Source organism: Peromyscus eremicus, chromosome 8b, assembly GCF_949786415.1.
Source record: "Peromyscus eremicus chromosome 8b, PerEre_H2_v1, whole genome shotgun sequence".
Lineage (NCBI taxonomy): Eukaryota > Metazoa > Chordata > Mammalia > Rodentia > Cricetidae > Peromyscus > Peromyscus eremicus.
This window is the reverse complement of record NC_081424.1, coordinates 37,657,427-37,685,408: the sequence shown is the minus strand read 5'-3', so window position 1 is coordinate 37,685,408 and position 27,982 is coordinate 37,657,427. Positions and strand designations below refer to the sequence as shown.

The following is a 27,982-nucleotide window of genomic DNA, read 5'->3' as shown; positions in this document are numbered from 1 at the left end:
ATAGAAAAGCAATCCCATTTTATTCCCAAGATGCATTCGATTTCTGTTTCCTCTTCTTCCCTGTAACACCCGGCATCTTCTTTGAGAGAGGCTATCCTTTTTGATTCAGTACCAGAGATTGAACCTATGCCCTTGTGAATGCAGGGCAAATGTTGTACCACTGAGCTCCATCTTCAGTCCGGAGTCATAGGCGTTTGCTGTCTGTTGAAGTGAAACACTTTGTCTCAGACTATTTCCAAATCATTGTAAAAAGTCAAGATTTTTTTTAATTTTAAAAATAGTTTATTTATTTTTACTCTATGTGCATTGGTGTTTTGCCTGTATGTATATCTGTGTGAGGGTGTCGGATCTTGGAGTTGTAGACAGTTATGAGCTGCCATGTGGGTGCTGGGAGTTGAACCCAGGTCCTCTGGAAGAGAAGTCAGTGTGCTTACCCACTGAGCCATCTCTCCAGCCCCAAGAAACACTAAAAAAAAGTTTCTTGGATGTTTTCCTGTACGTATGTCAGTGTGCCGTGTGCATGCCCGGAGCATGAGGAGTTGCAGATGGTTGTGAGATGCCATACGGGTGCTGGGAATCAAACTTGGATCTCCGGGCAAGTAGCCACTGCTCTTAACGGTGGAGCCATCTCTCCAGACCCTAAGAAACATTTTAATGCAGAGTGGACCTTCTTTCATGAGCTTTGTCAAGACGGAGAATCATGGCTCTCACCTTGAACAGGAGAGAGTTTATTCTGTAGCCGACACAGGTAACCATGGCCTGCGGCACAAATACCGCGTTTTAATGGGAAAACAATTTCATGAAGATTTTTAAATTAAATGAAACGTATTCCTATTACTGATATGGGGGTGGGGCCTGGGTGCTGCAGCATGCCTGTGGAGGGCAGAAGACCTTTGTGGAGTCGGTTCTCTTTTTCTGCCTTTACATGCGTGCACTCTGAGGATTGAACTCCGGTCGCCAGACTTGTATTATTGGGAAGTGAGAGCCTTGACCCACTGAGCCATCTGGCCAGCCCTTTATGGAATTTTTCTAAGCAACAGAACAAAGAAAGTTATAAATCAAGGCTCCCCCCCCCCCCCCCACGTACACGGGCAAATACATTGGTGGGTACTTCAGGTAGGTGAGTGACACAAATTAGGGAAATCTGTTCTAACCTGAGATGCTATCTGATGACATTCTTAGCCTCTGGGTTGGTGGAAGTTAGGGGACTCTTTGTACATTCCAAAAAGACTTACTGAATAGTGACAAGGCTGTTAGGTCCCATGTAGAGGTGGGCGATATGGCTAATGAGAACACCGGAGATGGCCCAAGATGATATTCTAGCTCTCCGTAGTCAACTTTATAGAATGCTTGACACAGGTATGGGTGTCCCTCCTCTCCCCCCGAATCTCAGTCACAGATGAAATATATGAGAAAGAAATTACTTAGGGTGAGTTATAGACATCAGTGGTAAATACCATGCGTTGTTCCAGGTCTCACGGGTGACTTCTTTCCATTCAAACTCTACCATGGTTTGTCTGGACTTCATATAGCTGTGTGGTTTGAACTGAATCCCGGTGTTTTAAGGTCGTAGTTGGTGGGAATAAGGTGCTGAGGGCAAGTACAGCTGTGCTACCTTTCTGTTCTGAGTTACCAAAGGCTACCCCCCATGTTTTCTGCTCAAAGCCAGAGTTCTGATGGTAACTCACAAGGCCCTGCACTGCCGTCCCCTCCTTCCTGCCAAACCTCATCTCCCTCCTTCTGCTCTTCTTCACTTAGTCTGATCCACTTTTCTCTCTAGTTCTTTCTCAAGGACGTAGAAGCCATCCTTTCTCAGATGGTACGTTTCCCCGAAGCCCGGACTGCATCTGTATCATCAACCCCATCATCTCCTCGTCCCTCGTCCCTCCTCTGCCTTATTTTCTTTCTTTTCATCATTTCAGATCTTAAAACAGTAAGTTACTGTTTTCTGCGCACGTCAGAACATAGGCTGTGTAGACTTGAGGCTTTTCTGTTCACTGCGCATGTCAGAACATAGGCTCTGTAGACTCGAGGCTTTTCTGTTCACTGCGCATGTCAGAACATGGGCTCTGTGGACTTGAGTCTTTGCTGTTCACTGCGGAAATCTCCTTTGCACGTTAACAGTGCTTGGCAGGTGGTAGACGCTTAAGAACTGTTTGTTGAATTAATAGGTACATGGAGTAGGGATGCTGTGCCCTGGAGTCCTCAAACCTAAGAGGAGAGAAAGTCTTAGGGGCTGAAGACTTCCTGCAGCCATGGTTTTGCTTCTTTGGCAATAATTGCCCATGTTCTTTCGTAAGCTTCTATCTGTTCTTTCAAAAGGGCATAAACTGAGTTTTTGTACCATGTGAGGCACAGTAGGACCTAAGAATGCATGAGATATGGCTTCTTCCTTTAAAGACCCTAAAAGCCGAGAAGGAAGGGAAGAAGCATATGAATGAAGATGGAGGTGGCTCCGGTGGCTTGGGAGTAGAAGGCAAAGTGTCCCGAGAAATAAGTGCTGAAGGAACAGAGTCGCCACTGTGACGCTGACAATTCACGATAGCACAGGGGTGTGTGCTGTGCCCAGCTTTTTGTATTTATGCTGGGGATCCAAGCTCAGGTTTGCCTCCTCCTTGCAGTAGATTCTGTTGGCATTTCTAAGTTAAATTCATGAGCTGGTTAGACGGCCGTCTTGTGGATGACCTTCCTCTTTCCTTCTGTGTTTCAAAGTTTGGCTTACTGGAAATGTTTGCGCTTGCTCCTTATGCTAAAGAACTTTGTTTTCCTTCATGACAGGAAGGAGGAGGGCAGATTGTGTAGTTGGGGAAACAGAGGCCTCAACAGTGATGCCTATCCAAGCAGTCCTTCGAGGACAATAGCTTAGTTTTAGCCTTCATTTCTATTTCAAGGGTGTGTGCTGCCGATGGGTCTGCTGTTACGTTTAGGATAGTGTTTCTATCTTGTAGTTGCTGGTAAAACCTGGCTGTAAATTAGGTACTGTCTTGCAGTTAAGTTGCTCTCATTGTGTTTGAAAGAGTCTTTGTTTATTCCTGGTGGTTTGTTCCACTCATGTCTCATTCTGCACACAATGCATTCAGTTTTAATGAACAAAGCCATGGTTTTAGAAGCCAAGATCTATTGCAAGCTGATAAAGGAAATTCTCCTACATTTCCCCTAGAGTTGGAAGAGGTAACACTGGAATCTTGTGAGTTGACTTTATTTCAGAAATTGGATAAGAGGGGAAAAAAATGGTCATCTGCCAATTCCTAAACTTACGTTAGTGTTTGTTGGTCCTCAGTGTACACATTTCTCTGATGTGAATGACATGGTAGGAAAAACACGTACTGTTTTTCACTCTGGGTGACTGAGGTACCACCGGGAAGTACAGAACTCGTGGTTGCTAACCTTTGATGGTTTTTAGAAGTACTTTGGGCTTTTAATATTTAACATGTGCCAATCATTTTAGATGTGTTTAGTATTCTTAACCATTTCTCCCAAGATAAGAACTAATATCACCCTTAGAATGGGCTAGCCCAGGAGTCCCTACTTCTGAGGGAAAGAAATCTTATATTTCAAATACAATCTTACATGTTATCCATACATAAACACAATTTAATGTCTTTTTTGTTTGTTTGTTTGTTTTGAGGCATGGTCTGTCTTGGTTAGCTCAGGCTGGCCTTGAACTTTTGTTTTTCTGGCTTCCACCTCCCAATTGCCAGGATTACTGGTGTGTGCCACCATACCAATTCAGACTCTTTACATGCTTGATTGGAGTGGCCAGAAAAGATGATTGTAGATGAAAGAGTTTGGTTGAAAGGCTTTGGGGTCTAATCTTCATTCTTGTTTATTTGTCAGATATTAGAAAAGCCTGCATTGCGGAGGCTCATAGCTGTGGATGGTAATTGTTTGTGGTGGTTCATCTTGCACAGTTTGCCCCATCCTTTAGAAGACTCAGTGACACAGAGATGATTGGAATGGTCCATTTCTAGGGCCATGGGAAAGTGATTTTAGCAGCACGTTAAGTGCCGAACCCACTGGGGTGTGTTAAGATACGGCATGTAAAACTCTTGAGTTGAATGTTACCACTTTTAACCTTCCCTTAATGTAGGGATTTAAAGAAAACCAAATTAAATATTCAAGAACCCCAGAGATCTCCAGAGAATACCATTTGAAAGCTACTCTTCGTGTTTTCTCTAACATTATCTCAGTAGAATGAGGGTATAGATCATTTGTATTTATCTCAGAGAAATTGATAATTGTTGGGAAGTTATGAAAATATTTCTCCAGCTAAAGGGCTACATTGCATGAGTGAATTTTCATTTATACACGCACGACAAATAAATATATAAATAAATCTAATTTTAAAAATAGTTTGGCTTCTGGAAGCTTCAGACACTTGAAGATTGCACTCTAAAAAGTGTTATGAATACTTGCCAGCCGTTAAGTGACTGAAGTTGTTACTTAGCTACCTCATAGTGTTCATTTTCCAGTTACCTTGACATTTTCAGAGCGCTTAGTGACTGTTGTTAGGAACTTTTTTTCTTTTTTAAATCTGATACATAGTTCTGAATTAGAAACTTCCTCCATCCACTCCCATGGCAAGGAAGAAGACTGAGGACTTTTATTTTCTCTTCCCAAACAACAACAACAACAACAACAACCTCATGATTTTATCTCTTACTGAAGTAACTGTCCTTCTCTGGTGTGGGGGACCCACCCCCACCTTTTTTCCCCAGGGTGCTCTTGAGGAGTGAGGGATAAGAGATTTAGATAGAAATATAGAGAGGAGAGACAGATAGAAACACAGGATAGCCTCGGGAGGGCCTGGATCCTTATCCACCAGCCCCTTCTGTCTCTTCCAAAGGGCTTTTTATAGAAATGCCAGGGGTGGGGGAGCAAAAGACCTCCCCTTAGCACAGCCAAGTGCAGACCCTTCCATACACCTGGTGACTACCCACGAGGTCAGCCCATTCCCTTATGCAGCCCTGCTGGGTAAAGCAAGCTCAGATCTCACTAGGAAACCTCTGTGGGCTCTCACACTGTAGTGAGAGACATAGGTTCTGTGTTGACACAGGAGCTGTGGAGAGGCCTTTGTTTGGTTCTGTGCTTTTAGGGGTATGGTTTTAAAAAGCCCTGTAAAGAGAAAACTTTTAGAAAAGCACATTCTTTGGCTGCTTTAGAAAGTTGATTTTTAAGGGAACCACATTACAGCTCCCCTTGCCGGGCACATGCCCCTCTAATGAGTCTGGGTAAATAACTGGAAAAGCTCCTAGGGCTTTCCCATACGCTAGCCCAGATAATGAGAGTCCTCCCTACACTGGTGTCCCTTGTGACCCCAGCCCTTTGCCAGTCAAGGCACACGGAGCTGTTATTGTCCATGCTGCCGCCAGGCATTCCTCTGTGGACCGGCAGATATCTCCGGCCGGCGCATAGCTTCCTATGAAGTTCCGCGCAGCAAATTTGATATCAAAATTAAATTGCAGGCCAAGTGATACGGCACCTGCTTAGCATCTTCAGGGCTGTGAGTTTCACTTTCAGGGCTCTGTGCTCTCCTCCCCCTCCTTCCCCTCCCCCACCCCACCTCCGTGTAAAGCGATAGTATCCCCGTCATGACATGATCTCTCATGTCACTTGTGCTAAGTCCTGGAAACAGGCATGGCTTGGCCGTCACTTGTGTTTTGGGGTTTGGAAAAGCTGTTATAATCAGTAGTTCTGTGACAATTACAGCACAGTAATGAAGGCCCTGGGGTAACATTCTGAGTTCACTGCTTCCTTGCCTAGCATACTGAACATGTGTTTTAATTATGCTAACCTTCAACTTCCTGTGAACAGAGTTGCTGACAAGCATTTACTGCGTAGGGTAAGGGTGGTGGTGCGCTCCGACGCTCCACTTACAGTGCATCGATGCGATATTTAGCGCCTTAATAACCCTTAATCACTTACATCATTATTTCGAGATCCTGTGTTGCTTGGGAAAATATTCTTGGATAAGTCAAGTGGGCCCTGGCCATTCTGCTTTCTATTGACTTCTTGCACTGCCATTCTGCTTTCTAATGACTTCTTCTTGCCCTCCCTGCCTGTTCTCTCTGCAGAGTGTGACAAGCTGAGGCGCGATGGATGTCGAAGCTCTCAGTACTATTCTCAGGGACCCACCTTCGCAGCCAGCTCCAGCCCGGGCGACGATTATCAAGATGAGGATGCAGAAACGGACCGAAAGGTGAGGCTCGCTGCAGCATGGGCATCTGCATTGCGCCCTGTAGCAGAGGAGGGCTGATAGACTCAGAAGGCACCCTTCCTTCCAGCTGAGTCTTGTCCTGAGTTCATCACGTGGTTTTGACAAAAGTACCCTGACTCCTGTGTGATCTCCTGCAGACGGGGGGATGGGTGGAGAGCCCACCGGCTCTCGATACTGTGTTTGCAATTTATCCTCAAGCATAAAATTGTTCTGTTTTTTACATAAAAGGGAGGCGAGGCCAGGATCCAAGAAATACACAAAAGCAGTGTTTGCTCTGTATATTCGTACATTTTGAATATCTGTTGGTTAGCAAAAGATGTCTTTCGAAAATCTTTTGTTTTTCATATGACCAGGAGCTCGATCACCTCTCAGAGAGCTCTGCTCTAGTCAGCGATGCCTCAGCAATCTTTAAAAGCCCCCAGAAGACTGTTTCTGAGCGGGGGAGTTCTGCATAGGTCCCAGTTTGAGGGATTACGGACATGGCATACAGTTCTGGTGAGAGTCCTCCTAACTGTCACATCATGGTAGATGTAGTGACAGGAAGAAGGTGTCAGAGAACAGGTCACATCTCATAACAGGATGCAAGAGAGTAGTTGGTGGGTTCAACAACAAACTACCTTAGTTCCCTTCAAGAGCACACCCTGAATGACCTGTAAACCTCCCAGTAGTCTTCCTGTTTGACAATCGCACCCCAAAATTGCCCTTTTAGGACTAGGCTTGCAGGCCTTAGAGGCATAAACCATCTATCTGTTCAAGCCCATAGCAAAAAGTAAAATCCACTGGTTCAAAAGTGGCGTGTGGCAATAGGCCAGGTGTGTAAGGAATTCCTTTACTTGTTTTTGTTACACTGGCCAGTTCACCCGGTGACTCTGTGCACCTCTGGGTTCCTTCTTCTCATGCTGCCTCTTGCAACACACATAAACCACATCGGAGAGTAGACCCCCTCCATTCTAAATACACAAGAGAGAGAATAAAGTATGTGGAGAGTTTTATTTATTTTCAGTATCCCATTTTCATTTTATTACGTGACGTAGACAGACAGTGGGATTAATTAAAGTAAGATTTGGGGATTGGGTTTGGCTCACTTTTTTGAAGATTTATTTTTATTGTTTTACTTTATGTGCGGCTGGAGCATATATAAATATACAACATGCCGATGCCTTAGAGGCCAGATGTCGGATCCCATGGCCTTCTTCCCTACCTGGATACTGGACTTTTTTTAAAAAATTTTTTTCATTTGTTTATTTTTTTGTATTTCCTAAAGGATATGTTTGCATGTTAGGCTCGTCTTTTTGCTAAGGCATACAAAAACGGTTACTTACTATTGTATAATGGGACAAACAGTCATTTCAAAATTGATCTGTTCTTGACTATCAACAACTCTTCTTCTTCTTCATTGGCATGAGTAAGGAAAATTAATGTGATCTGAATTGCTGATTACCGTAGTTTCTGACGATGAGCTCACAGGGAGTTGGTGACAGACACAGAGAGACCAGACAGTAGGCTACTGCAGTCATCCAGGGGAGAAAGCATGCCCGGGGACAGGGACAGAGGAGGCAGTGGTGGAGGCTCTGGGCTTGGTTCTAAAGTGTGTCCTGTGGGATCTGCTGAGGTTAAAGAAAGCAGGTGAAGATGAGTTTGTATTTTCTTCATCCTGATCCTTCGAGACGCTCGTTACAAATTCATCATTGGTTCTCGTGGTTAAAAGAGAGTCTAGCCCATCGGCCCCGCCCTTTCCGTGTCTGCGCGCCTCTTTCCCTGGTTCCTGTCATGTGGCCCATCATCCTGTCCACTTCTGTGTCTTCCTTCAGCTGTGCTGGTGTTGCTCCCCTGTCATGTTACCAGCAAAATCTCACCCCCAGTTTGGCCCGGGCTTCCTCCTGCTTTGCAGCCTAATTAGCTCCGCAGGCTGGAGAAGAACACCAGGGCACGTCAGCGAGCTGCACTGCTAACGGGTGACCTTAAGCCAGCTCCAGCATGCCAACTCATCTGCTTTGTCTGCTGCTCTCTCAAGTTGTAGTCCCGCCTGCTCACGCCTCCAAACCCTGCATCCCCTGTGTCTGGTAGAGCCTCTGGAAAACCAAAGCAATCAGAAGGCCGCTTTTCCACAAACCACGTGACTGCCCTGCTTGCACCTCTTCCTGTGTACGCTCGCTCTGTCCTGCCACCACAATGGGTAAATGGTTGCTAATCCCTTTCTCTCCCATTATATCCCAAGTGCCTAGTTTAGAGCCTGGCATGCAGTACGCACTCAAGGTCTTCTCCGTGGAATGAATAAGGCCAGCCTCTAGGGAACATCACATGTGCAGTTTACCCCTCCCTCTTTGGCCTGATGAGTTCTTTCTTGCACCATAGCCGTCATTATACGAACACATTGAGTTTTCTTTCATCTTGAAGGAAACTTCCTTTGACCTTTCATCTCCCTCCAATTCCACCAGATTTTCCTTTCCTCGTTATTTCTCCCAGGAACTGTCTAGACTTACTGTCTCCAATTGCCTGTCTTTACGGTTTCCTCTGGAGCCCTCCAAACCTCTAGCCCTAGCTCACTACTGAATCTACCCTCGTGCCCAGGAGTCACTTCCATGGTACCACGCTGGTAGCTTTCAGAGTTCATCTTTTCTTCTCGGCTGCATTTGCCATCATTTGTGAATCTTCTTAGAGTAGTTACTTAGCTTCCACAGCACCCCACTCCTTCTGGGTTCCCTTGTCTCTTATTTGTATGACTTCCTAGTCATGGATACTCCTTTTCTTCCATCTGTCTAAATCAACACCATAGGCTCAGATCATGTGCCTGTTCTTCCCTGTAACAGATTCATGCCTTGAGGGAATATCAGTGAATCCCCCTAGTTCTAAATCCCATTCATGGAGGTTTTCTAAATTTCAGTTTTGTTTTGTTTTGTTTTAAGGCAGACTCTCACACTGTAGACCAGGTTGACCTGGAGCTCATAATGTAGCTGAATCCATGATGATCCTACTGCTTTAATCTCTGAGTACTGATTACAGGTGTGGGCTACCGTGCCCAGCTTTAAATACCAATTTCTTGCCTGAACTTAAACATTTATCTGTTGACTGCCCATCTTCCCTTACCACAGATTTATTTGTCCAAGTCCAAGTCTGTGATTCTCAGAACCCTCTTAAAAACACAGCAAAAGGAACCTAGTCACCATAGCTTTCTCCATCTCAGTGAACCCACTCCATCCCACCTAGTGTTTCAGCCAGAAACATCAGGCACGTTTGGTTATTTTGTCTACCACTACCAGAAATTTCTGCGTGATTACTAACTTTTAAACTGCCTTTAAAAAAATCTCAAATGTGGGCATCCTGCAATGGGTAGGTCAGGATGTGTGTCAATGAGAGTAAGTATAAAGCAGGTTAGATGTGAGGTGGTGAGGACCAGAACAGGTTTGAGGTGGTCAGTTCTGTGTGTACTGAGTTGACTCTGAGTGGGAACAGGAACAGTGGAGAGAGAGTCAAAGAGTTTGTCTTGTTGCATGGATAGTAAGAAGTCAATCAAATTTGATTTTATAATTTAGGTGATATATCACATCTGACCCAGAAGAGAGGGAATGTTTTTACAGGCCTGTCTCATGGAGAGTGGACAGGGTGGTCTCCAGTGCTTGAAACTGTTCCAGAGCAAAAGGAAGAGCTCAGTTCTTTTTCTAAAGATTTATTTATTTTGAATGCATGGGTGGGAGTATTTTGCCTGCATGTATGTGTGTGTGCTGTGTCTACAGAGGCCAAAAGAGGGCGTTAGATCCTCTAGAACTGGAGTTTCCACTCACTGCGAGCTGCTTTGTAGGTTTTGGGAACTAAACCCAGGTCCTCTGCAAGAGCAGTAAGGGTTCTTAATGGCTGAGCCATCTCTCCAGCTTCAAGTTCGGTTCTTTCTTTCTTTCTTTCTTTCTTTCTTTCTTTCTTTCTTTCTTTCTTTCTTTCTTTTTTTTTTTTTTTGTTTTGTTTTTTTTTTTGGTTTTTCGAGACAGGGTTTCTCTGTGTAGCTTTGCGCCTTTCCTGGAACTCACTTGGTAGTCCAGGCTGGCCTTGAACTCACAGAGATCCGCCTGGCTCTGCCTCCCGAGTGCTGGGATTAAAGGCGTGCGCCACCACCGCCCGGCTCGGTTCTTTCTTAACCGATTAGTTTAACACAAAGCCAACACTTGCCAGAGACTTTAGGAGGCAGATTAACCAGGAAGTCTGACTCATGAAGATTGGCTTTATCAATCATAAATCATTAGGAAACATGACCAGAAGCTCATTAAAAGACAAGACTCCATAGTTCACTGCAGTTTATTTTAATGGCAATGTATGGACTTAGATAAAGTATGGCAATTGACTATTAATATTGAATATATTAATAAATCTTGAGATAAAAATCATGTAATTAAAATAATAGATACTGGCAAGATATTTAATATAATTTAACAGCCATTGCCTATTTTTAAAAAACCCACAAAAATTGGAGTGGGGGCCAGGGAGATGGCTCAGAGGGTAAAATGATGGCCGTGCCAACCTGATGGCCTGAATTCTATCCCCCAAACCCAAGATAAAAGGAGGGAGAGACCTCAATTCTAGATTTTTCCCTCTGGCCTCGCCATGCATTCAGTGGTCTATGTGCTGTTCCCATTCCAAGGGGACAGAAGAGAAGGATGGTCACTGCCGTGGTCACTACTTAACACTGACTGGAATGAACTGTCCAGCATAATTAGAAAATTGTGCTGGACTGGCCACTCAGCGATTGAGTGCTTTCTCCCTGGGAGATCTTGAGTGCAGTCCCCAGAGCTGGTAAACAAACAAACAAACAAGTAAATACTAAATGTCGCATCCCATATCAGAAGCACACAATTTGGAAAGTCTGAGGTTGTAATACTACCCTTGGCGCATCTTGAGTATGTGTACTACTTGTTAAATTTAGAAAAGTACAAGTTTTAAACTATTATAAATCATGCAGTCCAGTGATTTAGGAAGGTATCAAGTTGATATACAGAAATCAGTAGCTTTCATATTTATAGTCAGGGTAAGAGATGAAGTTTTAAAATTACCATATCAGGCAGAAGAACCAAAGGTAAATTTAGTAGGGAGTGCTTGTTATCTGTACAAGCAAGCTTTAGAATAGTGTGAAAGAGCAGGAATATGACGTGAAGAAATGTCCTCAGGTCAGTGGACTCAGTGCATGAATGCTGTCGTTTTTTCTGAAGTTGATGATGTACTAAGTTACCTCTGTAGAGAAGTGGATTTGCTCTGTTCTGTCTTGGGGCTATTGGAAGAGGACCATGGGGGCTGGGCCGAGACATTGGTAGCTGGGACGACTGGAAAACAGGAGAGTAAGGAGGAAGGGAAGCTGTCTGTGAAGATTTGCAAGCAATCGGGGATCTTGCAGTGTAGGCCCTGAATGCATGGGCCAGGCAGAGCCTGATACCAAAACCGGAATATAGTTTAGAAATGGACCTGTGTCTTCACTGGGCTTCGTAGATCATCTGGCTGATGTTTCACATCAGGGGGATCCTGTAAACACAGAGGGCTCTCCACACCAGCAGTCTATGGTACTTCTGTGATTCAATTCTTACAGTATTAAACAAAACAAAACAAAAAACAGCAACAACAAAAAACTTTATTCTCAAAGCTGTGCTAACTAACAACTTTAGAGAGTATAGAAGAAGCCACTCTCGAGGGCAAATTCTGCCAGGAAAACCCTTTGGTATTTCCTAGGGAGGTTTGGAGGATGATGAGAGAAGGCTGAAGAATATAGAAAGGGCAGGACTTAACACATGCTTAGACTGCACAGGGTCTAATAGAAAGCATCTGATTTGCATCCAGCAACTATTATACTTCCCGAAGTGCTTGGGGTAGGAGCTCTGTCTTAAAATGAAAGTTGTTGACAGAGCAGAGGGTGAAGGGCGATCCACTGGAAAAGAGAACCTGAGGGGTGTGTATCCTGCTTATTTACTCACTCAGGCTAATTGTCCTCGAGTAATTATCCTAATGATCCCGGTGCAGGAACTCTTACCAAGTGTAAGGCTCTGCAGTCTGTTTCAGGGATGAAGAAAGGTAATTTGCTAATGAGAACCACACGTCTTTGATATTAAAAGCAGTAATGTAGTGTGGCAAGAAAAATGTTGGAATTATTTCCAATTGTTTGTGCTGCACGTTATCTAAACAGCAAACAAACTCGCCGTGAGCGGGAAGGGCTGTCACAGCAGAGGGTATTTTGAAATTCCAGAAAATGCCCGTGTGTCAACTGGGAAATCAAAGACCAAGTCCCCGCTCTTTGTTCTTGTGTTGACTTTTTTCCTTCGGTGTTCTGTGTATGTGAGGTTTGAAGGGCGATCCGTTACAGGCGCCAGAATGCTTCCTGCAGGTAGATGGGGGGGGGGGGGTTTCTCCAGGTGCCGTTGTGGGAGGCTGCACTGGATGGTGTGTTCATTGATTCTGGGAAACACGCACAGAGGCCCCATTGTCTTCGGCAAAGGGCACCAGGTGCCAGTTACTCAACCTCTTGTAGGAAATTCATCCCCAGAGCGATGAGTTGGATTGGAATGTTGGCAATAAATGGCTGGCCTCGGTGGTAGTCACAGAAACTGAAATTGTCTTTTCTCCTTCCTGTTGGTTTTTGAACTGACACCCCCGGGGGGTGTTTTAGGTTTCTTTCGTTAGAGGAAGTACTTAAATCAAAAGGAAGACTTTGAAGACGGACGGCAGGGGCCTCGTCGGTTGCTGTACCTGTGCACCGGAGGCTGGAGGCTCGTTTGCTCGTTTGTACATGGTGCAGAGAGCACGGGTTCGAGGCTGCTTCCCCACCTGTTCCGGCCGGTTCCTTTGCTTCCTTACCTGGGCTTCGGTTTCTCTAACTGTAAAGAGATGAAGCCACATGTGGTTCGCGGGGGACAGACCTGGTTTGCAGCTGCTCTCCTGTGTAATTATTAATAGCAACGCTCTTGCTCTCAAAGGTATCGGGGTTTTGATGTAGATGATATCTCGCTGTGCTGTGTCCCTCCGGCCTCCCGAGAGTGTTATAAGGGCGAGTATATGGATGTCTGTAAAGTCCTGTGTGTGTAGGGCCTGGAACAACACACTGTGTGCTCAGATAATGATGATTACTTTTATTAAACTTTCCAAGCCAGACATCAAAGAAAATGGCACAATAGACAATGTCTGTTCTATGAAAATTTGGCCACCTTCCCAATCATCTTGCCTCTTCTTCTGCCCACATGGAATTTTCTGCCCGAAGCAATGGATTTGAGTGTTTTGGCAGCTACTTAAAAAAAAAAAAAAGATATGATTATCCTGGCTTCACAGGTCATCCATATGTACAACTCCCAGGAGTCCTGCAGTTTCTGACTTGGTAATTCAAAACATCTTTAGAATTTGTCCCCACATTGTCTCCCATTTTCCCTAAGAACCCCACGAAATGGGTGTTTTAATACTTAGAACTGTTGTTTTAACAGTTTGGGATCCGAGTCTCAGAAACAGGGAATGCTTTCACATAACCACATAACTAGAAAACGTCAGGGAGGGGATGGGTCCAGGGCTTCTCAGATTCAAGTTCTTTTTACGGTACCATGGTACTTATTAAAGAATGACATTGCCACTCACCACCACCACCACCACCAATTTCTTCACTTTTGTTATGCCAGCTTTTGGCATCTCTGTCTCTCTCTCCATCTTTGGTTTATCTGACATGCCTGAGTAAGGATTCTGGAGGGTCTGGGGAGAGGAGTACCATGATGTGAAAAAGAGAATAGACTGCTGGAGAGGAGGGGTGGGGATGGTTGATGAACAAAGACAGGAGGAGGAGACCCATTACTGGGAACTGTAGGACCCAGGGCGTTACAAGAGTTTGTTAGTCACCTTCCAGTCACTATACCAAATACTAAATAACCTTTTGTAAGAAGAGAAGGCTTATTCATGTCTCATAGACTGGAGGTTTCAGCCCATGATGGGTTGGCTTCCTAGTCTGTGGGTCCTGTAGAAAGGCAACATTTCATAGCATTGAGAAATCAAGCAAAACCATCTCCCTGTGGCCAGAGGACAAATACTTCAGCGAAGGAAGGAGCCAGAGTTCCATGCTCCCCTTTGAGGGCATCCCCACCATGACCTAAAATCCTCTTGCTTGGTCCCATCTCCTAACAGTCCTGACACGGATAGGAGGAAGCTTGAAAGCAGCCTGTAACACATGGGGTGGGTACCATCCAGACCACATCTTTCTTAATGGAACCCATATGAAAGACTGCCACGGAGACTCAGCGGGGGTTTTCCTGGTCCCTCTTGTGCTTAGAAACAGATTGGGTCTGGGAGCTGGACCAGTCTGAAAGTCATCCACCCTGGCCTTTTCATCGGTAAATGGTGGGACTGTGAAACGACCACATTTGCATATTGATTTTGTGTTCCGCTTGCCTGGGAACTTTGCTGGCCAGAGAGGAGAGGGAGAGCTTTGAGAGCTTGGTAAAATTGATTTGCTTTGCGAGTGAGTTGTCACACTGCAGCCAGCCCTGGGGATCCTCCCATGGCAACCAAAACTGCAGGGAAGTTCTGCCTGGCTGTGAAAGCTGTCGACTATGACGTCATCAAGGAAAGTAGGTTAGTGGGCCTGCAGAGCCGCAGCCTCGCCTCGCCTCCTCGGGGTGCTGAAGAGGCAAGAGTGGTGCTTGTCGCTGGTCCTTGGTGATGTCACCTGGTAAAGCAGCTCATCGGTCCTCCACCAGCCCAGACCTTCGCTTCCTCTCCTTTCACAGCTGTTGGTCCGGGAGTTGCTTTTTCCTACCTTCCAAATTGATGCCGCCCGTTCTGCTGGAGTAAGCTTCTAACTCTCTCGACGGCGAGTCAACATCAGACACGTGACTGTTCTACCACCCGCCATGGCATTCTCAAATAAAATCAATTTTAGTATGCCTTTGTGTGTGTGTGGTGGGTGGGTGGGTGGGTGGTGTACCTTGCAGATAGAGAAATGTGGTAAAAGTCAGACTCAACGAGAGTGTTGAAACTTCAAGAGGACTGGAACTAAAGGGTGTCCCTCAGCGGGCTCAGCTTCTGATGCCTCGGGAATCCGTTTGATAATCTTAACAGTCTCCTTTAGTTTTGTACGAGTGTGAGCAAGCCCATGCCACAGTGTGGCCTTCCTCCCCTATCCTAAGAGTTCCTGGGCTTGAACTCGGCAATGGCAAGGACCTTTACCCGCTAAGTCATCTTGCTGGGGACTTTGTAAGGACCTGTGTGCAGTCTGATCATCGAATAGTGTTCAAGTTAGTGCCGTAATAAGTTGTCAGTGACACATGCTCACCATATGCACCGAGTGTATTTGTCTAGTTACGAATATTAATCCACATTTCCCCTAGATTGAAAAGAAACTAGATGGTCTTTTTATGTTTTGCAAGTTAGCAACAATAAAAGTAGATATTGAGATTTAATTATATATATATATATATATATATATATATATATATATATATATATATATACACCCACACACACGTTTTTCAAGATACAGTTTCTTTGTGTGGCCCTGGCCGTTCTGGAACTCAACTCTGTAGACCAGGCTAGCCTTGAACTCAGAAATCCATCTGCCTCTGCCTCCTGAGTGCTGGGATTAAAGGCGTGCGCCACCACTGCCCAGCTCTGATTTATATTTTTAGCTCCACAGTGTTTCTATTATTCATATTCTCTTTGCAATAAAAGAAAGATTCGTACTTGTTACTTTATGGTTTCTGCCTTTCCGAAGTCATGTCTATGTCTGCCATGCTCACTGTCTCTGTATTTAGCAGTCAGGACACACGCACATTTATTGAGACCTGAGAGTACCTCCGGGTGCAGGAGGTGGGCCATGCAGCCCCTTCCCAGCAAAGGAAAGTTCAGCGTTTCAGAGGAGCCTGGGACTTTGTAGTGTTCAGCCTTGTCCCGAGGCTGTTTTTCAGATTTGTGTCCCATAAGTAGTAGCAGGGATGAGTATTTTTCAGGCCGTTTGTTTCCATAGCTCTAAACACTGGTGGCAGTCATCTTGTGTCTGAAGGGGACAGACTGATGTCTTTCTGTATTTCTATTTCTTCCATGTGTCCCCTTAGAGATGTTCCTTACGTCCTAGAAGGCGTCTAGGCCCGCCATTTAAAGCTAGATAAATTTTCACAAATAAAAACGAGTCAAGGGGTGGGGGGAGAGGGAGCTGACAGTATGAGTACCCTTATCAAATAACATAAAACACAGCTGGGGAGCAGTTACCTTTGCTTTGGGGGGCTTGGCCAAGAGAGCTTGAGTTGATCTGGGAGCTGCTTACACAGGTGTCTACTTGGGGAAGGTTCACGACCCTTTCTTCTTCAGTAGAGTTCTTCTTAAACACCTTCATTGCCTAGTGGCGTTTCAGTTTAAATTCTAGAAACTTGACTGGTCCATTTTACATTTCTTGTGTATCTTCAATGGCTGCTTCCTCACATCAGCCAAGCTACTCTTTTGTTGCTGTTGTTGTTGTATTTGGCTTTTGTTTCTAAACATGGTGCATTTATTTTGAGTTCTTGGGTCGTCTCCCTTACAGAACTGACTGCCCAGGACCTCTGGTGAAGTCACGTTTAAAATGTTTGCCAACACAGCTTTCTTGCTGACGCGGCTTCAGGTGTCTCGGGGAAGGGCATCGACGGAGGGCTCTCCAGTAAGAATGCTAATCTGTGTCAAAGAGAACACAGCTCAGGTGTTGTCATGGAATTCTGATAAGGCCCAGAGCACAGCTTTAGTCAGCCTCTTAACAATTTCACACTGACTTTTTTTTTTTTTAATCCATATAGACGGCTTCAGAAGCACACAGATAGTTGAACAATGGCGCCATCATTTTGAAGCGTTCCTTGAGGTCAGAGCCTAAAGGAAATAAGATTGAAGCTAGAAATTACCTTGAGCAAAACTGAATTTTAATACAAATAGAAAGTGGTGGCCTTGGCCACGACATTTCTCCGGGCTTCTCATGTTAGACTAAATCCATAGGCTTTCTAACCGCAGCAGAGTTGAGCGAAACCGGAAGGGTGTGAAGACTCTGTGGGTCAGCCAAACCTTCTGCTACCCTGACATTGTCCAGATGAAGGGCAGGATGAATCGTGTGTGCAGAAGGTCATGTGCAAGAGGCGATTGTTACTCTGTTCTTAGAAGGGGAACCATTCTCAGACCTGCTTTAAGTTAGTCTGATTTTTTTTTTAAATAACTACTTGTAACTCTTCCTGCTAATTACTTACACACGTTTTCTCTCTCTCTCTCTCTCTCTGCAGTGTTCTCTCTCCTCATCTGAAGAAGAGAGATTTATCGGCATCAGGAGACCTAAAACGCCAACCTCAGCTGACTTCTCGGACCTTCACACCCAGACGAACTGGACCAAGTCCCTGCCGCTGCCAACACCCGAAGAGAAGACGCGGCAGCAAGCCCAGACGGTCCAGGCTGATGTTGTTCCTATTAACATAACTGGTATGCTTTGCAGGGCAGACAGAGTCAGGATGTCCTTGGGAGAGTGTCTGGGGCTTTGTTTGCTATGTGCTGTTAGCATTTTCTTTATGCCTTCAAGTGAAGAGCGAGGGGCTGGCCTCCTGCTCTTGGTTTGATGAAGGAGATACTAGAACTATGTATGTGTCTGCATGAAAAACACCCACTGTTTGTTAGATGTGGACACTGACCACAAATATTCTGTCAGAGAACTCGGTGGTTCAACCATTCATGCAAGAGATGGCTTCTGAATTGCACTGTTCTTAACTAAGGTTTTGGTTCTGTAGGAATGTCCTGTAAATGTGGTCCTTAGCAGCAAAAATTGTATACTCCCATAAGAAATATTTCTAGAAGTGAAAAAAAATTTCATTTTTTTTATACTCATTATTTTCTTACTTTTTGTTTGTTCAAACAGAAAAGGAGGAAATGCTTGAGATAAAGTAAATTAATAACCAAAGCATATCTTTAAAAAAAAATCTCAGTAGAACGATAAAAGTATGCTTTGGTTTCTATAATTTGACTCTCAATCCTAAAATAAAGATCCATTTCTGCCAAGGAGACGACTTTACAGTTGGCACATTGGCAGTACTGTGGCTTCTAACTGCTGAGTTGAATCGTCAACTCTTTTGATGATTAAGGCAGCAAGTAACAAAACACGGAGAGCTCCAAGCTGAGGCTCGCACCTCTAGAGGAGCTGTTAAAAAGATTCCAGATTGGCCATCTTTATCCCTTCTGTAGTCTTCCGAGAGAATTGGTAAGCAGTGTGAGAAAGGCACAAAATGCAAAATGGTAGAGTCCACAGTAGCTGGACAAGGCCCCGAGTTTAGTCTTCAGTGTGTGTATGTATGTGTGTGTGTACACACACAAATTGTAGCATCAATCATCATAGTAGTATCGACTAACTATGGTGGTGTATTACATAGAAATAAGTGAGTAGTGTCATATACACAAAATCCACACAAAGCCTGGTCTCTATGCCCTTAAATCTGGCTGACCAAGAGAACATTTTCATTAACTAATAGGATGAAAGCCTACAGCATCCTTCTATCTTTTGAGGCTATTGCTGTTGGAAGGCTTGTTACCATGGTGCCAGTAAACTTGCGAGGACCAGTAACGTTTATATAAGATTTGTTTAAAAAAAAAAAAACAACTTAAGAGCATATTTAGAAATTATGAGTAGAATTTCCATGGAAATTTAATAAACACATGAATAATTTTCAATTCCATGTACATATTTTACTTAGGAAACAGCATGGCATTTTAATCCATTTTCTTCGTAAACAGCATTGCTGATGTCTGCGAGCATGCCTCCCTTCCACCTAGCTCCCATCTCTAAAATATTATTTTTGTAAGTAGCTATGCTGTAGAACAGTGTGCTGCTTACTCCCTATTTCATTGGGCATCAGTATGCTTATATTTTCTACAAGAAAACGAGTCATCTGATGGATTAAGTGCAGAAGACATGTAATTATGTATGATTAAAAGCATTGAAATCATATTATAAGCTCGGCATATTGTGCCATGAACTATGACAGCCGTTAAAGGAATTAGAGTAAAAGGTTCTGCCTTGAAGTAAGCGGAATGAATCTGGAGTTAGGAGGATTTCAGGCATAGAGAAGTGTTTGTAGTGAAATGTATCCTCACAGATGGCTCGCCCAGTTGTTTCTCTTAGCTTTCTTACCTGTTTGGCAGCTAAGTAGATATGAATTACCTATAAAAGGAGACTTTTAAATACCACCCACACAAGGTGAACGAATGCTAATAATGAACTGGATGGCCTGAGTCCTGTAAAACGCAATCTGTTTTTAATCAAGTAGTTGGCATTTCCGCAGAATGCCAACAGCTCTATACATTTTGATCCGTTTTCTGGATCTGTGTGTTCACATAGACACACGTGTATCTTAAGGAGGCGTTTCTCTAGTGTGGTCCAAAGAAGCAATAGGTTTAAAGCTTTCTTTTTGGGTAGTTGGATTGGTACAGGTTCTTCTTCAACCTCCAACCCTTTTAAATTATTTCTAAAATTCCAGATTTATTTAGATTAAAAAATGCCACTGCTTGTAGGAAATGGCCACATGCTTATTAATTGGGGTGATTATCGGCCCCTCTGACTTGGGTTTTTTGGGCGAGGCTTTGGAAAAACAGATGCTAATACATATACGGCTTCAAATCCCGAGTGGCGCCTACCAGGGTTAGAGACACAGAACAGCAAGCCAATGGCTGGACACAGTGAGCCCCTGGCCTGCGAGGGGATTTAATCCCTTTAGTTACAGTCTTGTAGAGACTTGGTATTTCTAAAGGTTAAGGAGGGGAAATGTTTGAAATAAAAAGAACACATGACTATGCTCCATCGTCTGCCACGTGGATCATGTCTGCCACGTGGATCACGTCTTCCACCTAAAAGATTAGCGTACGGGTCAACACACTTGGAAAACATTCGCAAACTGTTTTCGCTCTGATGTTTGGGCTGATGCCGTGTTATCAGTGAAAGGGAACAACTCAGTTCAACAGATAATTATCTCCTAACTACATGGTCCTGGACATTAAGTGAGTGCCGTTGAGGATGCCAGGATATACAAGTCATAGCCTCTGCTTAAGGAGATGTGTAGACCCCAGGCTGTGGCACAGCCTTTTTTAGTCACAGTGTGAAACAATGTGAATGTTGTAGATAGATTTTCATCCTCATGTGGTTTGCGGCACGATTTTCTTAGTAATTGGTTGGTGGTTGTTTTTTTATTTCTACCCTGTGAGGGCAGAAAACTGGAGATTAAGATGCAACTTTCTGATAATATTTTGCCCACTTTTAATGCCCCATAGAAGGAATATCATTTCTTTTGCTTCAGGAAACTAATAAAGCACTGAACGACTTCCTTTTCAGCGCTGTTTAAGATGTTGTGTGTTGTGGGCCTGTTTATCACAGAATGGTACCCACTGACGTTTCAGGCCCTGCTCTGAACTGCTTCTGCTTTTTTCTATTCAGAGCAAAGTTGCCAAGATTTGCAAGTTCACAAGCATTTATTAGTCTGCTCCTCAGTGGAGGGTGTGTGTTTAAGAATTACCTCATTTTAATGAGACCAGGTTCACACTTCATTCCTGTGAAGTAGAAGTTTCATTATCCGTCACGTGTCCACTTTGAAGATATGACAATATTACTAAACAAGAGTGACTGACTGGTTCATACTTTTCTCATGCATTAGATGACGGTCAAAGTATGGGATTTATATACATGTATGTATTTTTTAAAATCTCACTTATAAGAGAATAACTATGTAAAAAGACCAATCCAGCAAAGCTTCCTTTAACCAAAATGGCGAATAATTCAGATCAGTCTGTAACTGATGCTGTCAGAAACTTTATTATTTTCTGGTTTCCCATAGTGTGCTAATCTGCTTGAACTCTGGGCAAACTGCTCTGTGGATGCGGTCCTGGGTTGCACTGCCTGAAACGGGATTAACTTTAAAAGATGCAGATAGGAAGTGGAGATGCAGCGCTTGCCCATCATGTGTTGGACCCTGGGTTCAAGCCCTGGCACCTTAAAAAATGATGTACAAGAAAGAAAGTGTTCAGCTTTGACAACAGGAATGTCGCTGGGTCTCACTGTGGTGCAAGTACTCTATCATTATAAGGCAATTTGGTTTCCATTACAGTTACGTCTCACACTATGATGATTTCACACCCCATCCAAATTGTTAGCCTTCTTGACCAATATTTGATAAGCTCAGACTTTGGCTTGTTGTAACACACAAGCATGATACTGGTCTCCGTGGGATGACCCGATGAATACAATGGATTTCATGCCATTGGTACATACATACTGATGTAAAGATTGAGCTTTGTGATCCAAACACGATATCAAGCACTCACTTCGTTCTCAAGTGACAAAGAATCACCCTCGCAGTGTGTCATTGGCAAATTTGCAGTTTGCTTAGAAGTGAGGTGGAGGTGTCTGTCTTCCTTTGGAGGACACACAGTGGACACTGGAAACAGCCTTCTGATGATACTGTGCTTCCCTTCTTTATGCGTCCGTCCTTCAGCCTCCCATCGTCATGTGACTGGCTAACCTCATTATTAATACCTTCTTATCATGTTACAAGCTTCTGGAAGGACGTGCATGGTGTCAGCTTGCTTGACCATAACATTGCTTTGCTTCTTCTACTATTCTACGTCAGGGGAGAATTTTGATCGTCAGGCCAGCCTTCGGCGGTCTCTAATTTACACAGACACTCTGGTAAGACGGCCGAAGAAAGTCAAAAGGAGAAAGACTATTTCAGGAATCCCTGACATCATTCAGAAGGAGCTAGGTATGGCTCGTCAGCGTTGTGTTCTGTTGCCCCTCCTTGCTGCCTCAATTTACCACACTAACCTCATGTGGGTGGTGCTGTCACTGACACACGTTCTGGTGGCCAACTTCTGGATGAGGTCTTAGGTGAATGTCACACCCTGTGCAGTAGAGTTGCTTTGGGGAAGAAGGATGGAGAAGGGATTCCATGGACACTTAGCACCATGGGAGTTAAGAATTCCATCATCATCTCCAGGGACCTTGAGCATTACTTCTATCTATGTTTTCATTTACCTTTTATTTAGCTCTGGGGTTTGCCCAGATGGAACCCTCATTCTAAGACGACCTCAGGAGAAACACTTGCTAGTTATTCTGACAATGCCGGGGGCATGTTGTCCTAAGAGGTGGCAGCCTGCGGTTATTTAATAGTAAATGTCAATGCTATAGAAAGTGGTCATGGCTGGGCGGTGGTGGTGCTTACCTTTAATTCCAGCACTTAGGAGGCAGAGGCAGGCGGATCTCTGTGAGTTCAAGGCCAACCTGGGCTACCAAGTGAGTTCCAGGAAAGGCGCAAAGCTACACAGGGAAACCTTGTCTCGAAAAAACAAAACAAACAAACAAACAAAAAAAAACCAACAAAAAAGAAAGTGCTCATGAGGCTGCTGAAATGGCTTAGCGATAAAGGCACCTGCTGCCGAGGCTAATGACCTGAGTTTGGTCCCTGGGACTCACACCGCAGGAGGAGAGAATCAGCTCCCGAAAGTTGTGCTCTGACCAACACATGTATGCATCGCACATGCACACATGTAACAAATACATGTAACAAAAGTGTAAACTATGTTCACGTGTGTTTGGCCATACCTCCGTTTAAAGCAAACAGTTTCACGGCTTCTTTTGTTCGACTTGAAAAGCAATCGGGCTGGTGGGGTTGTTAGCTCGCTGTCCCCTTGCCCAGTGTTCGTGCTTATTCTTCCATATGCTGTGATAAAGCTTTCCTGCACCTCCTGCAATCATTTCGTCCCCTCGTGTTTCAATGGGGCCCAGCAGGCACAGCTTAGCACACCCCAGCACCAGGCTGCTCCGGTTGGAATCCCGACTCTCAGTCATTCTCTGAGTAACCCTAGACACATCACTCCACCTTTCTGGGTCCCCTTCTTCATTCTACATATGGAATGGTGACCTCAATAGAGTCTGTCTCATAGGGTTCTTTGAGGACCAAATGAATTTGTATACAGGATGTACTTGGTCCCTGGTACATTGTACGGGTCACTGTTATTATCATGGGACATTATGTTACTGCCTTGAAATTCACTTCTTTGTCAGCCTGTGGACTTATTTCATAATAGTTACTTTAGCCTGATGTTTTAATTTACTTTTATTTACTGTTGAAGGTTACACTCGAGAAATGCAAGAGTCATTATCTCTGAAATTGCTTACGAGTCTTTGAGTCAAAATGAGCTTACCCTAGCAACAGTGATATATTAATTACACGCCTTGAGGTCCTGTTTTAGCTTCCAAGGCTAAAGAGATTGCGTGTACTCATTTCCCTCCAGGGTTGATGTTTAAATACCACGTAGGAGGAAGGACGGACCCACTCTTCCTTAACTGGCATTTCCCCCCTTATCAACATCCAGTCCTAGAGGGTTGTACACCCTCCCTTCTGGACTGTAGAGTCTTTTGCAAAAGAAGAGGAGCACTTTGCCTCTGCTGCTCATAGCTCCTGTACCAGAGTTTGGTTCCCACTCTTACTGAGTGTCCCACAGCTGTGACCTCCGAGGGCACCTGCCCTCTCACACACATCCCCCTGTGACTGTGCATGCATGTGCTCCCACACTGAAAGTAAAACAACCCCACAAAGATCAGCAACAAACAGAACAGAACACAGGCAGAGCCAGGCATTGGTGAGTCACACCTGTAACCCCAGCACTTGGGAGGTGGAAGCCAGCGAATTGCCATTGGCTACAGGGTGAGAAGCAGCACTTGGGAGGCAGAAGCCAAATTGCCCTGGGCTACAAAGTAAGACCCTGTCTCAAAAATAAATAAATAAATAAATAAATAAATAAATAAATAAATAAATAAATAAATAAAAGGACAGCCAACCGAACAAACACAAAACAAAAGAAACTGAATTGTACCACCGACAGAATTCCTCAAGTCTGTCTTTGTTTCGGGCGCTCCATAGGCTCTGAGCCCTCCGTGGGCTCTAGGTCATCTCTGCACTAGTGACGTGGGCACACGTTGTTCTTTTTTCAAAGCCTAGTTGTATCTCATTCTTTCAAGTCGTTTCCCCTCTTGAGGTTACAGCTCACACATGTGAGAAAGTAAGAAGTGTTCATATCCACAGAAGCGTTGCCTGGGCTGATCCCTTGTGGTGCCCAGGCAATGCTTTCCCACGAGCTGGAGAAGTTGGGCTTCAGAGAAGTAGCCATAAAACCAGGCAGTTGGGGTCTTTGTAAGCCACCAAGGTGGCTTTTCCAGCCAAAACAGTAGGTTCTGGATGACTTTGTACAGAGTGTAAGAAGAGTTTGGCCAAGATCCACGCACGTATTCTGTATAAGTTGTCCTCTGATGTCTGTTACATGAAACCTAAACCCTGAAAATTAGGATTATTTGTGTGTTTTAATGTTTTACCTGTGTACATGTATGTGGAACACATGTATGCCTGGTGCCTGTGGAGATCAGAAGAGAGTATCCAACGCCCTGGGATTAGTTCTTTTAGAGGGTTGTGAGCTGCCATGTAGGTGCTGGGATTGAACCTGGGTACAACAGGTGCCCTTGACTGCTGAGTCGACTCTGCAGCCTGAGAACCAGGATCTTCAATCACTTGCTTTATTGAACCAACCAGGAAGAGCCAATAGCTCAGTTAGTTGCTTAGCTGATCTTCAGAAATGATCCCATCCATCCAAGTCTGCAATTATAATACTGTTTTTAACTGATGAAGAGTTCCTTTCTCTTTTGCATGTGACACAGGATCACCACTAGTGATCACTTTCCTCATATTATCTATTCTACAACCTCTGCCACAGAGGAGGAGGCAACTGGTACAGTCAACGATGTGCCTGGGTGACAGCTAGGGGGCGCTGTGTCAAAGCAGGTGACTCCAGCCTGTGATCCCAGCTACTCAGGAGATGGAGGCAGGAGAATAACAAGTTCACTGTCTGCTGAGGCTACAGGATGAGTTCAGGGCCAGCTTAGGTATCTTAGTGAGACTATCTCAAAGTTAAAAATATAGAAAAGGGGTGAGGGGGGAGAGGCTGTAGCTCAATGGCTGGGCACGTGCCTAGCATGTACAGGGCCTGGGCTCAATCTGTAATACTGGGGCAAAAATCAGAACAAACCAACTAAAGGACAATTGGGGCTGGTGATGTAGCTCCGACTGTAGAGTGCTTGCTCAGTATGCGTCAAGCCCTGGCTTTGATCATCATCCCTATCTAAAACAGATGTGATGGTGCCCACCTAGAATCCCAAAATTGAGGAGGTGAGGCAGGGCAGCCAGAAGTCCAGGATCATCCTCAGGAACACAGAAAGTTTGAGGCAAGTCTGGGCTACAGTGGGAGGAAACCCTTGTCTGGGCTACAGTGGGAGGAAACCCTTTCAAAAGAAGCAATTAGATAACAACTCCTTTTTAATTTTTAGTCCTTAAAATTTTTTTCTTACAATATATATTCTGATCGTATTCTTACCCCTCCCCCAATCCCTCCTAGAGCCTCCCTTTTTGCCTACCCACCTAACTTCATGTTCTTTCTCAAAACGAAACAAATTGCACATGTATGCACTCACTTATGCACATCCACAGCCAGACCCAAGATGGAGTCTATTTTGTATTGGCCAATGGCTCTTCAGTGAGCCTGAGTATAGTGACCCATTGTTACTCCATTAAACAACTCATTTTCCCTCTCCCAGCAAGTATCAATTGGGTATAGCTTTTTGGTTAGGGGTGGGAGCCTGTATCCATTTTCTCTTTTCAGTGCTGGGATCCTGTCTGTCTTGGACCTGAGTAGGCCTTGTGTGTGCTGCCACAGTCTCTGTGAGTTCATCAGTGTGAATGTGTCAATCCTGTTCTATCTAGAAGACATTGATTCCTTGGAGGCATCCATCACCTCTGGTTCTTACCATCTTTCCATTTTCTTTTCTGAATAGATTCCTGAGTCTTGAGAGATGAGTTTGATGAAAACATCCCACTTAGGACTGAATCTTCCAAAGTCTCTCACTCCCTACCTATTGTCCAGTTGTGGGTCTCTGTGTTAACTCCCATGGACTGCAAGAAGTGTATCTGATATGGGCTGAGCAAGGCACTCATCCATGGGTATAGCAGTATGTCATCAGGAGTCAATTTTTTGCTATGTTCCCTTTGCAGAATAATAGTAGTAGGTTTTCTTGGCCACTTTAGCAGTGTTAGGTAGGGGTTCCATCTCATAAGTGGGCCTTAAATCGAATCAGCAAGTGGTTGGTTACTTTCATAACATGTGTGTACCAGGATATCATGCAGGCAGATTGCTCATGCAGCTCTAAGAGTTCATGGCTGGGTGAGATTGATGATTGCTTTTCTCCTTTGGTAACATGTATAGTACTTTGCAGCACTGTGAGCATTATTGAGTAAGGGTGAAGATTCTAGTTGGGCACCAGCTTGCTTTCTCCGTGTTTGATGGCATAAGTATGTTGTGTCCCTCAGCAATAGGCTCTCACCATCAGGCTGTAGAAGGTAACCAATAGTATTGGCAATAACCTGTGATGTTTGGCAAGTGGATGGAGGGTCTGTGGGACCCCTTTGGCCAATGACTCACAAAGATAACCAAGTTCTGGGACTAGGGATTTTAATTGGTAGTATATGATATCTAGTTGGGGCATTCTCTTCCCATATTTTGTTGTTACTACATTTAAATTCCTTTTATATCTGTCTGTCTGTCTGTCTGTCTGTCTGCCTAAGCTTCTATAGTAGTAAGTTTCCGTATGGCTTTTCAAAAGGCTTTTATTACATTCTGTTTTTAAATATTGGCTAGTAGGATCGGTGGGTAGAGTGGGAAGAAACATTTGAGTAAGATTCTACTTATATATTTCAAATTCAAATAAATTCCACGAGCTCCGGTGATACCTGAATGATCGACTTTTATTCCTAGCCCCTCTTTTTGTATTAGTTCTGTTTCTAATCAAATTCATCTGTGCCCTGTACTGAGACAACCGGAATTCATTCCGTGAAAATAGTAGAGAGCAGCTTTAGGGAACAGAAATTTTGTGGTCCTTCGGATAGATTTTAGATTAGTTGTTTCTCATCATCTTTATAACATCTCTGAGAAATATTGGTACTTTAGGAAGAATGCTGTAACTTGGCTATAGATCATTGAAGCATTGTCTCTGGTTCTGTTTTCAGGAGCCTAGAATGGTTTCACGCCTTAAATTTTACCCAAAGGGATCCGGCTTTTGTTTGTGTTATTTGGACAGTTAAATAGTAGTGGTCAAAAATCTACCACAAAACTATGCAGTTCTGTGAGGAGGGGGTTGTACTTTTTTTCCTAACACTCTCTTTTTTATCCTCTCCCCGCCCCGCCCCCCACACAACACACGCAGGGATCAAGCCCCAAGTCTCTCATACTAGGCACAAAAGAATTCTGTCCCCAAGCCGTATCTCCAGCTGACTTCCGTGGTAGTGAAAGAAAAGGACCTGTTATGAAATGGAATTGAGATATCCTTGACCTTCAGAATTTAGCTGTACCTAGCCAGCCTCCTGCCTTCCACACCACCGAGAGCTAGGAATTTGTACTTTTCATTTTCTATCCTTAAAGTAGATATTTTGCCTCCATTCTGTCCACTTGCCTCCTTCCTTCCTTCCTTCCTTCCTTCCTTCCTTCCTGGAATAAAAAATAGTTTATTTGCTGGGTGGTGGTGGTGCACGCCTTCAATCCCGGCACTCGGGAGGCAGAGCCAGGTGGATCTCTGTGAGTTTGAGGCCAGCCTGGTCTACAGAGTGAGATCCAGGACAGAGAAACCCTGTCTCTGGGGGGAAAAAAAGTTTATTCTAGATCCAATTTTAAATGACCGTGGCCCAGGAA

General features: G+C 44.3%; 1 protein-coding gene and 1 long non-coding RNA gene across 3 annotated transcripts in view; one reads left to right on the top strand and one right to left on the bottom strand.

The window, feature by feature from the left end:
- Positions 1-27,982, top strand: part of Nhsl1 (NHS like 1) — a 59,256-nt gene that overhangs the window by 18,496 nt on the left and 12,778 nt on the right. The window contains exons 3-5 of one of the 2 annotated variants that reach the window (XM_059272697.1): positions 6,075-6,199; positions 17,452-17,644; positions 21,826-21,957. In XM_059272697.1, the coding sequence (XP_059128680.1) occupies positions 6,075-6,199; positions 17,452-17,644; positions 21,826-21,957 (450 nt within the window). The remainder of the gene's footprint in view (positions 1-6,074; positions 6,200-17,451; positions 17,645-21,825; positions 21,958-27,982) is intronic. The other variant, XM_059272698.1, reaches the window with a different exon arrangement.
- LOC131918552 (uncharacterized) lies at positions 2-1,943 on the bottom strand. Its single transcript, XR_009381021.1, has 2 exons — positions 1,458-1,943; positions 2-201 (listed from the first exon to the last, which is right to left on the bottom strand). It is a non-coding gene; the product is annotated as an uncharacterized LOC131918552 (long non-coding RNA).